Below are 15,009 nucleotides of genomic sequence, written 5' to 3'. Positions count from 1 at the left end.
TTCTATCTATCTCCCCATCTACCGACGTACCTGTATCTGTGTATCTTCAGTGTAGCTTCTGTCTTTGATCTATCTGTCTATCTATACACTGTATCTCCCGATTTAGAAGGAGGTTCTTCAACTTTGCTGTGGGCTATGCTCTCCGCCCTAACTCGAGAGACAGCAGAAGGGCAGGCACGTTCTTAAGAGGAACGAAAGAAGGGAGGGAGGTCCACGTTTCTGGGGTGCTCTAGCGCTATAGTATCTCCGTCCCTAAGAATCCATTATCTGTCTCTCGCTCGAGCGCACTACAGATGTGCACGTATATTGATACAAAGACGTATTTATGTATATGCATGTGTGTTGCAGAATAGATCCCTTTAGAGACATAAGCGACTGGAAGTCTCTCCACGTGTATACCCCCATCTAAATGTACAGTAGATTCACATACTGTACGGTGCAGATGCGTTTACCTACACATATATCTATATAGGGTGGACATACATCTATACATAGATATACATATATGCAGGGTGTACGTACATGTGTCTCTATATATCTGTCTACGTATAGTGGATATGTAGAGTGTGACCATTCTGAAAAAGGTCTGCCCCCCCCCTTTGCATAAATTAGCAGCATTCCTTTACAGGGAGAGCGGAGCTGCGTTCTATACACCTCTATCTTCGCCCTATCTGTGTATCTACACCCTACCTCATTTCCTTCTATTCTCTACATAGTACTACGTCTCTATTCAGTCTCTGTTCTCTCCTTTCGAAGCGTCACCTCTTCACCTTCCATAGTGACTATCCCTCCGTCCTCTCCCTTTTTCTCTGTTTCCTTCCTAAGGCCCCTTCTTTCCTGCCTTAAGTAGCCTGGGACCGAGGCTAGACAAAATCTTGTACACCTTCGAAAGAAGACCCTGGCCATCACGTCTTCCACAAAGATCTCTAGGGATTGACTTTACAAAGCAAGGAGGAGCTTCAACTGTCTCACTCCCTTCACCTTGAGAGATCCATTTGTCTCATAGCTCTTTGAACAAGACAGGCAGAGGTCCGTCCCTATCCAACGTGGAAGGAGATGGTATGAAGAAGAAGCTTCCTAGAAAGCTTCTTTCTCTTGGCCCTTCTCTCCGGAAGTTCGGCTGAGTCAGCAGGACTGCTTTCGAGGAAGGAGATCTCTCTTTCTACGCTTCGTCAGGTGTCTTCAGTGTCTCAGGAGAAGAAGGGAAAGAAGTTGCCTGACGCGGCATATGTGTTTTGTGTAGATCTTCTTCTCTCTTGAAAAGAAAGAAAAAGAGGAAAGGAGACAGAAGAGATTTCTCTCTCTTCTCCACAGAAAGGAGAAAGTTCGTATACACTTTGGCGTACGTACGCTCAAGAGGTGAGATCGATAGAAAGGCGGGAGAGAAACTGCATGCAGCAGAAGCAGAGAGAAGAAGAGCTTCGAGACATAATGGAAGCTTTTGAGCTAACGGACTGAATGACGATGACGATAATGAGGCGAGATCTCCACCCTTCTTCTCTTTCTTAACTTGAAAGAAAGAGACAAAAAAACTAGATTACAAAACAACCTTCTTGCAAAGGAAAAGAATGAGGGACTTCCTCTTCACATCGTTCTTCTCTTTCTCTCTCTTTTCCTCGAGTTTCTTTGAAAAGGGAAGAAGACAACGTCATCTTGAACTGTGAGAAGGATAGAAAGCAGACAAGAAAGAATGAAAGAAAGGGAAGGTCATCTAAGCTAGCAGATTCTTCTCTAGACCGGCCTAGTATCGCGTTTCTCACGACGGTTCTCTTCATCTATGTCGTCTTCTTCTTCTCTCATGGATCATGCCGTCTCCTTCATTTTCAGATTCTCTTGAAATTTTCTCTCGTCTTCTTCTCTCCCCTTTTTCTCTCTCTTCAGGTCTTTCTCATGAAGAGAGAAGCAGAGGAACTCTCTTCCTCGAGGCTCGGCTATAGGCATAAGCACACCTCTTACTACTTCTCTAGAGAAAGAGAGAGAAGTACCGTAAGAAAGAGAAGTACCGTGAAAGAAGACAAGAAAAAAGAAGGAAAAGTCACTTAGATGAGGGGGTGGAAGAGGCCAAGCAGAATATCTTCTCTTCTTCAGAACAACATCTGTCTGCATAAGTCTCTCTATCTATCTATCTCTCTTTTCTTTTCTTCTTAAAAAGTTACAGCCGTTCCTTATTCTTGTCATCTCCTTTCCCCTGTGAAACAACTTCTCTCATTCCTTCTCTACCCAAGTCTTTTTCTTCCTCCTCTTCGTCTCATCTTAGCCTTCCTTCTTCATTCACAGCCTTCAACTCCATTCACCTAACTGTCTTTCTTTCTTTCTTCCTATTTCTTTTATCTATATATCTGTCTATCTATCTGTCCTTTTCCGGGTCTTCAATTTCTCTATGTTTAGTCTGCCTGTGCCTAGGGTATCTCTCTGTGTATCGACCTATCCTTAGTCTATCTATCTACTTACATTGATATCTCGACTCCAAATGGAGAGCTCTGCCTTTTCCTTCCTCTCCTTAGGTGTATATACACCTGAAAACCCTGCTAGTACTCCCCCACTTACCACCCCTACTCCTAAGAGGTAAACAACGGAGACCAAAGACGTCTTCTCTCCAACGCAGGCTCTTTCAACTGACTTTCTTTCTCCATCCTTATCACGCTTCTCTCCCTTCCGCCTTTTATCTTTTCTTCTCTTTCTTCTTTTCTTTTCTTCTTTCCCTCCTTTTCTTGTTTCTCTCTTTCATCCAAGAGAGGGCCAACTGCATGTGATATCTGAAGGGTGTACAGCCACCTCAATCATACAGGGTTATGCTATGAGTATTTATCTCTCTCTAATCTAGTGGAACCTTTTCTCTTCTGTTCTTCAAAGTACTGAGGTGTACGTACACCCGAGCTCGAGTAGTCATTCAGATAGCTAATAGAATACAGGAGAGCGGAATGAAAGGGGTGTTAAGAAGAAACAGAAGAAGATACTTCGCCGTTCTCTCTTAGCTTCTTCTTCTTCTCTTCATCTGAGAAGATAGGTCACTCAGACTTATCAAGGTGGGAAGGCTCGGCTTGTTCTCTTTCAAGGAAAGAAGGTGGTAGGAATGAAAGAGAGAAGGAAAGTCTAAGAGAGAGGAAAGCACTTCATAAGAAAGGAAACCCTGGAGACATCTTAGCGTCTATAAAAGAGTGTTTAAATAGAGACTCTCTTCATATCTGGAGAATTAAAGAAGAAGAAAGTCTTTCAGAGAAGAAAGAAGTGAAGAAGAAGTATTCCTTTTAGAGAACAAGAAACACCAAGAAGTTGAAGAATAGAGAGGTAAGAGAAGAGAGAGAAACAATGCGGGGAATTCTCGTGACTTCATGATTAACTGGATCACGATGGAGAATGAAGATGATCTTTCTCCTGTACCATTCAGCTGTACATACACCGGAAGAAGTGGGGAGAACAAAAAATTCAAAGAGGGAGATGAAGCATCTCATGCTTCTGGTGCTTCTCGCGTCGGCGACAGAGAAGAAGTTTCTCAAGAGAAAGAAGAAGAAGGTGCTTTGAAGAAGGGGTCTCAGACTTTTCTTTCTTTCTACGGGGAAGAAGAGGAAGATGGAGAAGAAAAGGAAGAGGAGACGGAGAAGAAGAAGAAGAGAAAGATTTTGAAAGAAGAGAGAGGAGGAAGAACAACCCGGGATGATGAGAGCACGAGTCCACGAAAACAGATCGGAGAAAAAGGAAAAGGAAAGGGTGAAGAAGCAGAAGGAAGAGAAGAAGAAGTAGAACGAAAGGGAGGAGAAGAAGAAGAGACTTTGGAGGAGTCAAGTGCTTTCTCTTGTCGTGCCCCTCATGAGGTTCTAGAGCAGGTCTTTTCTTTTCTCGAATTACCAGATCTAGCAAGATGTCTTTGTGTTTGCAAGTACGTCTTCATCTTCTTTTTCTTCATCTCTCACTTCTCTCTTCTCTTGGCCTTTTCTCTTTCTCTTCTCTCTCTTCCTTTTCCTTCTTATTCTTCTCCTTTGTTCTGTAGCTCAGAAAAATACAAATGACTTAGCGTTTCTTGCTTCTTCTTCTTCTTTTTGACTGAATCGTTCCACGTTAAAAGGACAGGAGAAAACGTCTCTCTCACCGCTACTTTCCTCTGTCTTCACTCTCTTCTTCTTCTTCCTAAGGAGGACCAGCACTGAAGAGGTGTACATACACCTCATCATGCGAGTGGTAGCAGATGCTATGGCTTTCTACCGTTCTTTCTTTCTTCCATTCATCCAGTCTCTCACACCTGGCTGTCTGTCCGTCTGTCTCTCTGCGTGGTCTTCTTCTTCTTCTTTCTACCTCTCTGCTGCCAGATCTTGTCCTTCTTTTTGAAGTCTCTCTTTCCATTCCTCACTTTGACGAAAGGATTTAGGGACACTTTGGTTGATGAGGCAAGAAATCATTTCTTTCCCATCTCTCTCTCTCTCTCTGACTAAACGTTGCTTGAAAGAAAGATAAGTCTTTATATGAAGCTCTTTTCTTTTTCTTCTTTTTCTGTTGGTCTTAGAGCGTGGAAGTGTGCAGGGGCTGAGGCTTTCCTTAAAGTCGAATCCTTAGGAACTCCCCGTACGTCTCGACAAGATCAGACATGAATACACCTTACTACTCTTATGACGACTACTAAGGCTACTACTAGGACTATTACTGTGAAGACTCCTATTCCAACCTCTAGTGTTAAGATTCCTTTCTCATGGTAGCCTAGGAGTTTCATGATGTGCTTTGCTTTCATAGAATTATGCAGTCACTTTCCTGATACTCCATACGACAGTTCATCCGTATAGTCTTCTTGTTCTTCTTATCTCTCCACGAAGATGAGCTATCTTCTTCTTCTTATCATTAGTAGTAGTATGGACACTCTTTCATTCGACTTTCTCATCTCACGCATACATAATACCTACGCCTCCTCCCCCTCCTCCTCAGAGAGAGATAAGCGAGGTTCTATCGTTCTCTGTCGTCTTCTTCTTTGTCTGTATTTCCCAAGGAGGGATCTCTACTCTAGCTCACTTTTCAGGTTCGCATCCTACTCCCGGTCTCCTCCCCGAGTTTCTTGTCCGTTTGCTTCTTTTCTCTTCTTCTCTCCGAAAGTCCTCTGCCTCTTGATCAACCGCAATCCTGTCTACGTATCCTTCAGTTCAAAGTCCATATGCAGAAGGGGTTTCCTTTCTTATGTCTTTCTTCTTTTCTTTCTTTCTTCGTTCTTTGTGTTTGAAGGACGCCTACTGTTAACAGATTCTCAGCTGGATGCCTTAATCTCTCGGTGGTATGGAAAACATTTTCTTCTTCTTCTTGCTCTTCTTCTTCTTTTAAGGTGTTATGTGTTGGTCTTGTCTCTTATTGCTGAAGTCTATCTAGAGGCGTTAGGCCAATGATTGCACACAGATGGGGGGGCGGCGGTGAGTTAGTGAACTTTTCCTACATAGACGGGGGGTGTATAGACACCTCATGAGATATCTCCTCGTTCGTGTCTATCTATACGTAAAGACAAGGGATGGGGCTTCTATGGAGAAGGCTGTGCACGAGAGCTTATGTACATGTACATGTACGTTTGTATATACATATATACATCTATATCTATCTATATATATTTATGGATGTAGACACCTCTCTCTCTCTCTGTACAACGATGTGTATATATATACATATGTATACAATAGGTATACCCCGGTGTGTATATACAGCAGTCCCCCTACTACTGCTGCATAGGCAAACCTCTTTCGCCCACGATTCTTCTTCTTTTCTGTCTTCGTCCTACCTGTCTCTACTCTATCTAACTTTAGACTATCTATGTGTCTCTCTTTACTAGTCTGTCTATCTTTCTTCTATCTATGTATGTATCTTTCTTGATGTGTCTATCTCTAGAAGAACTCCCCATCCGTTCAGCCAGCCTTACTCCATAGAGAAAGACAACTCGATGTCCTTTTTCATCTTCTTTCTTTCTTTCTTTCTTCTGTCTGTCTTTCGTCTTTCGTTCTTTCAGTCCGAGTGTACATACAGTAGAGCTTGACTGTTTTCTCTTGACTCCACAGGGGATAGGGGGTGTGTTGAAGAAAGCCCTGCACTTGAAGAGTCTCGCCCTAACCTCCGTTGATCATCAAACCGACGAATTCTTCAACGGTAAAGCCATGCATATGCAGAGATAAAAAAGAAAAAGAAAAAGAAAAAGGAAAAAGAAATTTCTCTTCTCTCCTTTTGGCTTTTCTCTCTTCTTCTTGCTCTCTCTCACATCACAGCATCGAGATATCGACGTAGAAACACTCGGATAGCATACCCCACAGTTGACTCGACAGATAGATACTATGGCGGTATAAAGATATACACATGAACAGATAGAGAGATCGATAGATCGATGGATGGATGGATGGATTGCTTCTCTATCAGTTTGTTTTCTCTATGCCGCTTGATGTATGTAAATATCTGTCTATATCTAGGTTCTATCTATCTTTGTGTTCGATTTTTGTATGCACCTGTACATACACCTTCTTTATCTGCCTGTCTACATCTATATCTCTAATATCTAGAAATCTACCTAGCTTTTCCGTCAATCATGAGGTTGTCTATGTCCGTCTATATACATCTATCTATCTATAGATCTATCTATCCATATGTATATATATATATATACAGATATGTATTGATCGAACGGGTGTTGTATCTTTCTTTTTTTCTTTATTTCTCTCTTTCTCTCTTCGCCTATATATACATGTATATGAATTGCACTTGGATGATACGTGGAGAAACTCCTCCTTGGACAGAGAGACTGAAAGGGAGAAGAGAGAGAATAAGATAGTGGAGAAGGAATTGTATGAACAAAATGAGAGAGAGATCTTCTCTCGTCGTTTTAATCTGTCTATTCTTCTTTTGCTTCTTCCTCTTCCCCTCCTTTTTTCTTTGCACTCATCACTCATACCCCCCTTTCATCAACTTCCCAGGAAACACCTCCACTATCCTAAGAAGAAGAAGAAGGCCCTGTTAAACCTGTCTTTTCTCTTATTCCTTTCAAGCTAGGGAAGGAATGGATCGATCTTCATATTTCTCTTTTTCTGCTTTTTTCTTTCTTTTCATTCTCCTTCTTCTTGTTGTGTTTGACCCTGCTTCTCTTTCCTTCGTAGGTCTTCTTCCTTCTTTTCTTCTTCTTTTTCTCGGGGCGAGCTTTCTCCTAGTGCAAATGAACTGCAGGATCTTCTCCCTGCCTTCTCTTCTCTTCCTCCAGATACCCCACACCCCTCTCGAAGAAGAAAAGAAGAGGAGGAGGGAGAACAAAATGAAAGAAGAAGAAGAAGAAAAGAAGAAGAAGCAGAGAAAAGAAAGACAAGACGTTTTTCTTTCTCTTCTTCTTCTTCCTCTTCTTCTTCTTATTTTCTTGTTCCTACGCAGTGTGGCCATAATGGGAGTTTATCAAGCGCAGATTCTACTCTCCTTCATCTCCACCTCCTCGCCTCCAAATTCATCCGTTCTCCTTCTCCTCCTCCTCATCCTCCTCCTTCTCTTCGTTCTCCTCTTTAGCCTAATCGTCATCCAAAGAGAACACTATCTCGATACTCCCAATACTATAACGAAGACTGCCTATACTTATACTAGTAGGAGGGATGATAATACGAGGAGGTAGTACTACTAGTACTTCTACCTGCTACTCCTAAATGCTGATAGGAGGATAATTCTTCAGAGCTGAGGAACAAGAAGAAGAAGAAAAGAAAGAAAGAAAGCCATCTTCTTCTTCTTGCTTTTCTTCTTTTCTCTGTTTTCTTCGGCGTGGGAGATGGGGTGAGAAAGAGTGTTAAGAGAATAGAATGAGAAAGTATCTATTCTCTTCCACTCCTTCCTACTCCTCCTCCTCGTCATGATCTTTGGAGAGAATAAGAGAGATAGATAGATAGATGAATGAACGGAAAAGCCCGCTGCTGCTCTCTTCTCTCTGTCTCCATCTCTGGGAGAATGAATCTACGAGAAGAGAGAGAGATAGACATATAGATATATCTATCTATCTATATGTCTGTCTATATAAAACGCGTCAATACACTAGGCTGGAAAATGAAGTTTAAGAACTTCTTTTGAAGAGATGACTGGATGGAAGAAGAATCCAGAAAGATCGATCGATTGACTAGGGAGGAAAGAGGAAAGAATTAGTATGATGAGCGTGTGGGAGATTGACTCACATGTCGGGGTCTGCGGGTTTCTTGTCATTCCAAAAAGAACAGAAAAAGAAAAAGAAGAAAAAAAAGTTTAAGAGGGGTCTATTCAAGGTATCTTCAATCTATCCACTTCTCTATCTGTCCGATGTGCCTCCCTCCCTATCATTCATTTCTCTAGATAGATAGATAGATAATAGGGATATAGAAAGATAGAAATTTTCTATGTAGAGCTAGGTTATGGTCTTCTTGTTTCTCTCTTTCTTGTAAATCTTTCTTTCTTTCTCTTTCTTGATGTGTAGGTGAAGGAAGAAGATCTCTTCAGCTCTCTTTCTCTTTCTCTCTCTCTCCCATCTTTCAAAGTCATGATAAGAGGAAAAAGGGTTACAATACCCATCTGTAGATAGATAGATATAGATAGTCCCAAGACGGATAGATATAGATAGTCTCAAGATAGATAGATAAAGATAGATAGATATGCATACGACCACCATCATAAGAGTATGTGACGCCTTTCTCAAACTTTCTTTCTTTGCTTTGAACAAGAATAAGAAGGTGAGAGAACAAGTTCTCTCTCTCTCTCTATCTCTCACGATTTGTTTGAAAAGAAAGAAAGAGGTGAGAGAGAAAAGACATTCCTCTGTCTTTTTTCTTTCTGTTTGAAATATCTGTCTGTTTTGTCTTGTTCATTCAAGTCTTTTCTTGTTCTTTTTGTTTCTCTTATGCGTGGTAAGTTAAATGAAAGAGACGAGACACGACAGCATCGACAATCGATCCCCCTGTTACGACTAACCATCGATCTCTTCTTTTTACCCCATAGGCGCCATCTAGGGTCCTTTCTAAAGGGCTCGAGAAAATTCGCCTATGGAGAAGGTGATCAACGAGGAAGCGAAGGGGCAGATCATTCATTAAGACTCTTCTTTCTTCTTCTTTCTCCTTAGGATGACGATATACATGGTCGTTTCTTCTTTCATGGCACATAGACATCTTCCCCATCTCCATTTATCACCTCTACTGCGTTAAAGAGAGACAGGAATTGGTTAAGAAGAGGGAGAAGAAAAGAAGCATAAAACAACTCCGCAGGGGGTGTAAGTCGCTATTCGAATAGACTGTTCTACTTCTTCATTCTTCTCTCACTTATTCAGACTCCTTTCCCTACCTAGCTAGCTTCGAGCTATCTTCTTCTATATCTATAATTTGACTATCTGTACTTCTCTACGGATCTACGGCTGTGCGTGTATCTATCTCTTCCGGTTCTATCTCAAAAAGAGAAGGAAGAAATGAACTAGATAGGAGACGCAGACGAAAAGAGGAAGGCGAGACGGATGTGAAGAGAAACTTGTGTGTTGTCTCGTGAGTTTGCAGCAAGACTCATGACTTAGTGGAATTTTCTTTCCTTCGTCTCCTTCTCCGTATCAAAGATAGGCAAAAGAAAGAGAGAAAAGCAGAAAGAAAACGAAAGGTTGGCGTGGAAAGAAGAGGAAAGATCGTCTTGACAACATAAAAAAAAGAGGACCAACGTAAGACACATGCATCACCTGCTCTCCGGGTGTATGTACACCCCGTCAACTGTCCCTCCGGGTGTATATACACCTCAAAATGCGTCCGACGAAGGAAAACACAAACGGACCAGGGATGATCCCCCCTCTAATCTACATCATCGGCAGTCTATTCTTCTTCATTCGGTGTATAGACACCTAACGATCATTTCTTTCTCTCGAAAAGCCTTCACTTCTTCGTAAAGTCTTGAGAGACTGTAGACTCCGTCTCTTCCTTATTCTTATTCTTTTTCTCCCCTTCCAGAAAAACTCCAGTTCTTCTCTAGGAAAGAAGAGAAAAAGAAAGCTTGTCATCTGCCATGGATGATCGCCCCTTGGTCTTCCATCACGCCTGACGAGATGACGTGCAACGCAACCCCCCTATTCATTCACACGACAAGCGATCTATCCACCTACCTATCTTTAGTCTATCTTTAAAATATCTATTCCTAATCTATCTTTAATCTATCTATCTATCTGTCTTTAATCTGCCTATCTATCTATCTATCTATAATCTGCCTATCTTTAATCTCTCTCTCTACCTTCCTACCTATCTTTAATCTCTCTCTCTCTCTGTCTTTCTCTTCGTATGTATTTCTCTGGCGGTCAGTCGAGCGATCGCTCGAGATTTGTTTTTTTTTCTTTCTTTCTGAGAGAAAGAGAGAAGATTCTAGAAAACCGAAGAAAGAAGATAAAGAGAAAGAACCGAAGAGAAAGACGTGACAAGCAAGAATGAAGAAAAGAAGAGCAACGAAGAGGAGGAGAAGATAGAGAAGAGCTTAGGCTTGTCGTTCTGGTCTAAGGCTTCTTCCGCTGAAAGAATGCCCTGAGAAGAAAAAAGAGAGAGACCGAAGAGAGACGAGAAAGAGAAGCAGAAATCCATCTTAAAGATATACACGAAGAGAAGAACATGAAGAGGAGAGAAACAGAAGACACAAGACCGATCAAAGGAAGAGAAAGAAGTTGAAAGATGAAAGAATAAAGCTAGTAAACACACGTCAAAGAAATGATCGAAAGATCGGACCTTTCTTGTCTTTCTTTCTTTCTCAAGATATACATTTGTCTACATACACACATGGGTATAGACAACCTCCTAGTAGCAATGGGTTTTTAGCCACTCGAGTGTACCTACACCTCATCCGACAGCTAGCTAGTTAGCTAGCTAGCTACATGAAAGAAAGAGTGAGAGAGAGAGAGAGGAAGCCACCCTGTCTTCCCTGTAATTCTTGAAGAGAGGTAGATGTCAACTTTTCTTCTTCTACCAGACCTAGGCGACTTACATGAGATTTCCTTGTCTCTGTTTCTTCGGCTTTGCGGCAAGAGAAGAAGAAGATCGCACGTTTTGACTCTCTTCTCCGTGTTTTGATAGAAGGGATAAAGATTTAGAAGATAAAGGCGAAGACGATGAAGAAGAAGAGAGAGGTCGGAGTGTCGGGACAGTAACGACCTTATCTTTGAAGACGGCGTCATCTTGAAGAACGAGGTAATCTCCTTCTCTATAAGCTCGCGTCTCTACAGTCTAAATAGCAATGAAGAAGAAAAGAAAGAAGGAGAAAGAAAAGAAAGAAAGAGAAAGAGAGAGAGAAAAGAATGGATGAAACATGAAGCGGACTGGAGGGAAGGAAAAAGGGGAGAAAAAGGGATAAAAAGAAGAAGAGAAACACCGACAAATACATACAAAGAAACAAGTACAAAGGGAGAAGGATGAAATAAAGATAAATAGACTGAAGATAGGTAGATTAAAGATAGATAGATAGATAGACCGAGAGGTCCGTAGGTATAGGAGGTGTTTATATTTATGCATTTGAGAGGAGGCCGTGTGTGAGGGTTGAAGAGAAGAGATGAAGAAGGCAATAGAAGAAGCAGTCGCTTCAGAGAGGGTGAAAGGTAAAACAAGAACCAGGTGTACGTACACCTGAACAGCTGCCTATACTAGTCTATCAAAATGTACGTACACTCCTTCTATATGGTAAAAAGAAAAGATTCTTTTTGTGTATCATGGCTCTTCTCTTATCTTACTTTCTCCTTAAGGCGGATCTGCTTTTCTTCCGTTACGAAAGAGTCAGAGAGATTTCTCTCCGGCATCTCTGCTCTTCTCTTCTTCTGTCTATTTCCCTTGTCTCTTTTGTTCTCTCTCTCTCCTTCTTCTTCTTCTACTTGATCACTTAGCCCGGAAGACGACGAGGAGACTCCATGGGGGGTTTGGCCATTCTTTCCTCTTCCTTGTTGTTCTCCTCCAAGATTTCTTTCTTTTCTCTCTCTTCCCTCTCTCTTTCGATTCGTCTCCCTCTCTTTCAATCCGTCTTCGTCTTCTTCCTCATCTTCTAAGATACGAGTTTCTTTATCTTCATCATCTTCTTCATCTTCTTCGTCTTCAAAGAGATTTCGAGAAACCTCTTCTTTCTTCTTTCTTTCTTCTTCTTCTTTCTCTTTCTTCTTCTCTTCATCTTTCTTATCTTCTTCGCTTATAATACCGCTTTCTGTAGATCTCTTGACTTTCTTCTTAAGTGGGGAATCTACTTCTTCATCTTCTTCTTCTTCCTTCTCTTCCTCTTCTTCGTCTCCTCCGCTTCCTCTTGATCTCTCCCTTTTCTTGTCTTCACTTTCTCTCTCATCCAAACTTCTCTTTTGACACACTAGGTCGGGTGTAGTCTTTTCTTTTCTCTCTTTCGACTTTCTCTCTTTCTCTTCTTCTTTCCTTTCTTCTCCCATGGAGACATCGAGGTTCTCTTCTTTCTCACTATGCTTCAGAGAAGAAGAAGAGTGTTTCTCTTCTCGCATCTTATCCTCCTTCTCTTCTTTCTCTTCTTCTCTCTTTGCTCTTCCAAATCCAAATCGAGCGAGTAAGCTCTTCGTTGTGTTCCCCTTACAAGGAGATGCCTCTTTCTTCTTCATCTTCTTTTCTTCTTCTTCTGCAGTCTTCTTTTCTTCTCTACCAGCAATACTACTACTAGTAGTAGTAGACATATCCTTCTGACGCTTCATCTTTTCTTCTTTCTCTTTGCCTCTTTCTTTTCCTTCCACCTCTCCCCCCCTCTCATCGCCGACGCCCTCCCTCAAATCACTACGAGACAAAGAAGAAGAAGAAGATGAAGAATTCTGGAGTATGTGAAGATGATCGGTGGATGTACTACTGCCACTACTGCCACTGCCATTGCTATTTTGGCTGTGGAGAGAGTGTGTTCGCTCGTTGCTTCTTTTTGAGAGTGCAGGAAGAAGAGTAAGATCTCCTAAGTGAATCGTCGCGAAGGGGGGAAGGTACAGAGAGCCCGGACCTGTCTCTTCTTCGTCTTCTTCTTCTTTCTGGCCTTTACGCTGTTTCAAAAGACTCAGAGAAGAAGCAGAAGAGAGGGATTGGAGAAATCTCGAGGCAAGAGATCTCGATTCTTCTTGCCAGTGGAAATGACTGGAAGAAGGACAGAAAGAAAGACTGCAGTCCCCCCCCCCCTCACTAGACAAAGCAGAAGAAGAGATGACAGATATGCTATACAAATACCACTCAGATGAAAGAAGAGAAGAAGAGGAAGAAGAAGAAGAAGGAAGCCTCTTCTTCTGCTTAACGTCTTCAACACCGACATGGCGATCGTTGGGAGCAGTGGCCATCCTAGGGGCCTGATCTAAGTCCGCTTCTTCTTCTTCTTCATTCTGTTTGCCTGCGAGAAAGAAGAAAAGAAAGAAAGAAAGAGAAGAATCTAAGAGACATATAAGGGAGATCGTTTATGGGAAGATACACCACAATGAAAAAGAAGAAATGCAGATACATTACTAAAGATAGACAGATATAGAGAGATAGATACATAAATAGAGGCATACATATATATATATATATATATGGGGTTTGTGGGCGAGAGGTACATGAGCCGTCGATCTCTTCTGAGAAATCTCTAGAGAAAGCGATAGATACACATCCACACCCCAACACTGTTGGAGTGGTGAAAGCACGGAGAGATAAATGAAAGAGAAAAAGAAAAGAAGAAGAGTGCCAAGTATGAATCTATCTATATATCTATCTAGATCTCCAGCATCTCGAGAGAACAGATGTGGTTGCTGTCTATACACCCGCCTAGAGAAAGAAGAAGAAAAGAAAGAGAAAAGAAGAAGAAGAAGATCGGGGCGTAGAGAGACTAGCAAGGCAGGTAAACTCGCTCGTCTTATTGAGAGTGTATGTGCGATGTGGACTCTCTATGGCAAGAGGAGGAGACCCAAGCGATAGCATTTGCTTCGTCTGCATCCACATGGACAAAGAAGAATGAAAGAGATCTTGTTCTTTCCCTTCTTCTTTTTCTTTTTGCTTCTTCTCACTTGGAGTGGACCCATAAAAAACCCTTGCAAACTTCAAAGCCAACCCGGGGCGTGAAGATGAAGAAGGAGAAGAAGAGGTCTCTTCTCTTGGATCCGTTGCTCTTCTTCTCTCCTTCTTCACTTTCTCATACGCATATCGACGTAGTAATCTACACGAATACGACAGAAACATACATTCGTCGTTCTATCGATCGATCTATCTATCTTTCTTTGAACTAATCTCTATCTATCTATCTATGTACCTATCTTTAAGATATCTATCTTTCTGTCTTTATCTATCTATTATGGATTCATGTATCTTTAAGGTATATATCTATTTACTCTTTCGTACCATATGCATCGACATATGTACGGTGAAAGAAGAGGAGGGAAGAAGAAGACTTTCTATCGAAAATACATGGACGAAAGCGAAATGTGACTGCAGCAGACGTCCGGGTGTACGTACAGCACAAATGAGAGACAGAGAAAAAGAACAACATGACAAGAGAGAGAGAGAAAGAGAGAGAGAGAGACCACCTCCTCCTCCTCCCTCTCCTCCTCCTGCTGCTTCAATACACACACTAGAAAAGAATACACCCCGAGATGCAGAGAGATCGAGAAAGACAAATAGACAGATTAAGGATGGATGAATAGATAGATAGTTTAAAGGTAGATAGATAGATTAAAGACAGATAGATAGATCGATTAGAGGTAAATAAATAGATAGATAGATCGGAAATAGATAGATAGATATTTAGATTGAAGAGAGAATAGAAACAGCTAGATGAGAGATAGATAGATAGATATGAGGTAGTAGTAGTAGTAGCTATAGTAGTAGTAGTAGTTTACTTGGAGGCGAGGGTTGGATGAAGATGAAACTCCAAAGACAACCGAGTCGATGTAAGCTAAAGGAAAAAGAAAGAAAGAAAGAGTGAGAGTGAAGGGCTATCAAAACAGGGTGAGAAAAGTTTCTCTTTTCATGAAGAAAAAGAAAAAGAAGAAGAAAAGACCAAAACACAAACAAAGTCAGGAAAGAAGAACCTAGTGCGCTAAGAAAGGAAGAGTGAGAAAGA

The 15,009-nt window shown here is 41.5% G+C and overlaps 2 protein-coding genes across 2 annotated transcripts; one reads left to right on the top strand and one right to left on the bottom strand.

Annotated features, from left to right (window-relative positions):
* Positions 1-1,487: 1,487 nt before the first annotated feature.
* Positions 1,488-7,034, top strand: CSUI_003000 (leucine rich repeat-containing protein). The gene is made up of 5 exons (XM_068063198.1): positions 1,488-3,877; positions 4,499-4,557; positions 5,203-5,251; positions 5,969-6,105; positions 6,921-7,034. Exons 1-5 carry the CDS (start codon positions 3,333-3,335, stop codon positions 6,962-6,964), a joined length of 834 nt encoding a protein of 277 aa, XP_067924824.1. The 5' UTR covers positions 1,488-3,332; the 3' UTR covers positions 6,965-7,034.
* Positions 7,035-9,714: 2,680 nt separating this feature from the next.
* CSUI_002999 (uncharacterized protein) lies at positions 9,715-14,845 on the bottom strand. Its single transcript, XM_068063197.1, has 5 exons — positions 14,786-14,845; positions 13,958-14,106; positions 11,675-13,308; positions 10,936-11,174; positions 9,715-10,481 (listed from the first exon to the last, which is right to left on the bottom strand). Exons 3-5 carry the CDS (start codon positions 13,256-13,258, stop codon positions 10,454-10,456), a joined length of 1,851 nt encoding a protein of 616 aa, XP_067924823.1. The 5' UTR covers positions 13,259-13,308; positions 13,958-14,106; positions 14,786-14,845; the 3' UTR covers positions 9,715-10,453.
* Between the last annotated feature and the right edge of the window lie 164 nt (positions 14,846-15,009).

Source organism: Cystoisospora suis (assembly GCF_002600585.1).
Source record: "Cystoisospora suis strain Wien I chromosome Unknown contig_1267, whole genome shotgun sequence".
NCBI lineage: Eukaryota > Apicomplexa > Conoidasida > Eucoccidiorida > Sarcocystidae > Cystoisospora > Cystoisospora suis.
The sequence above is the reverse complement of the archived record's forward strand: the minus strand, read 5'-3'. Positions and strand labels throughout refer to the sequence as shown.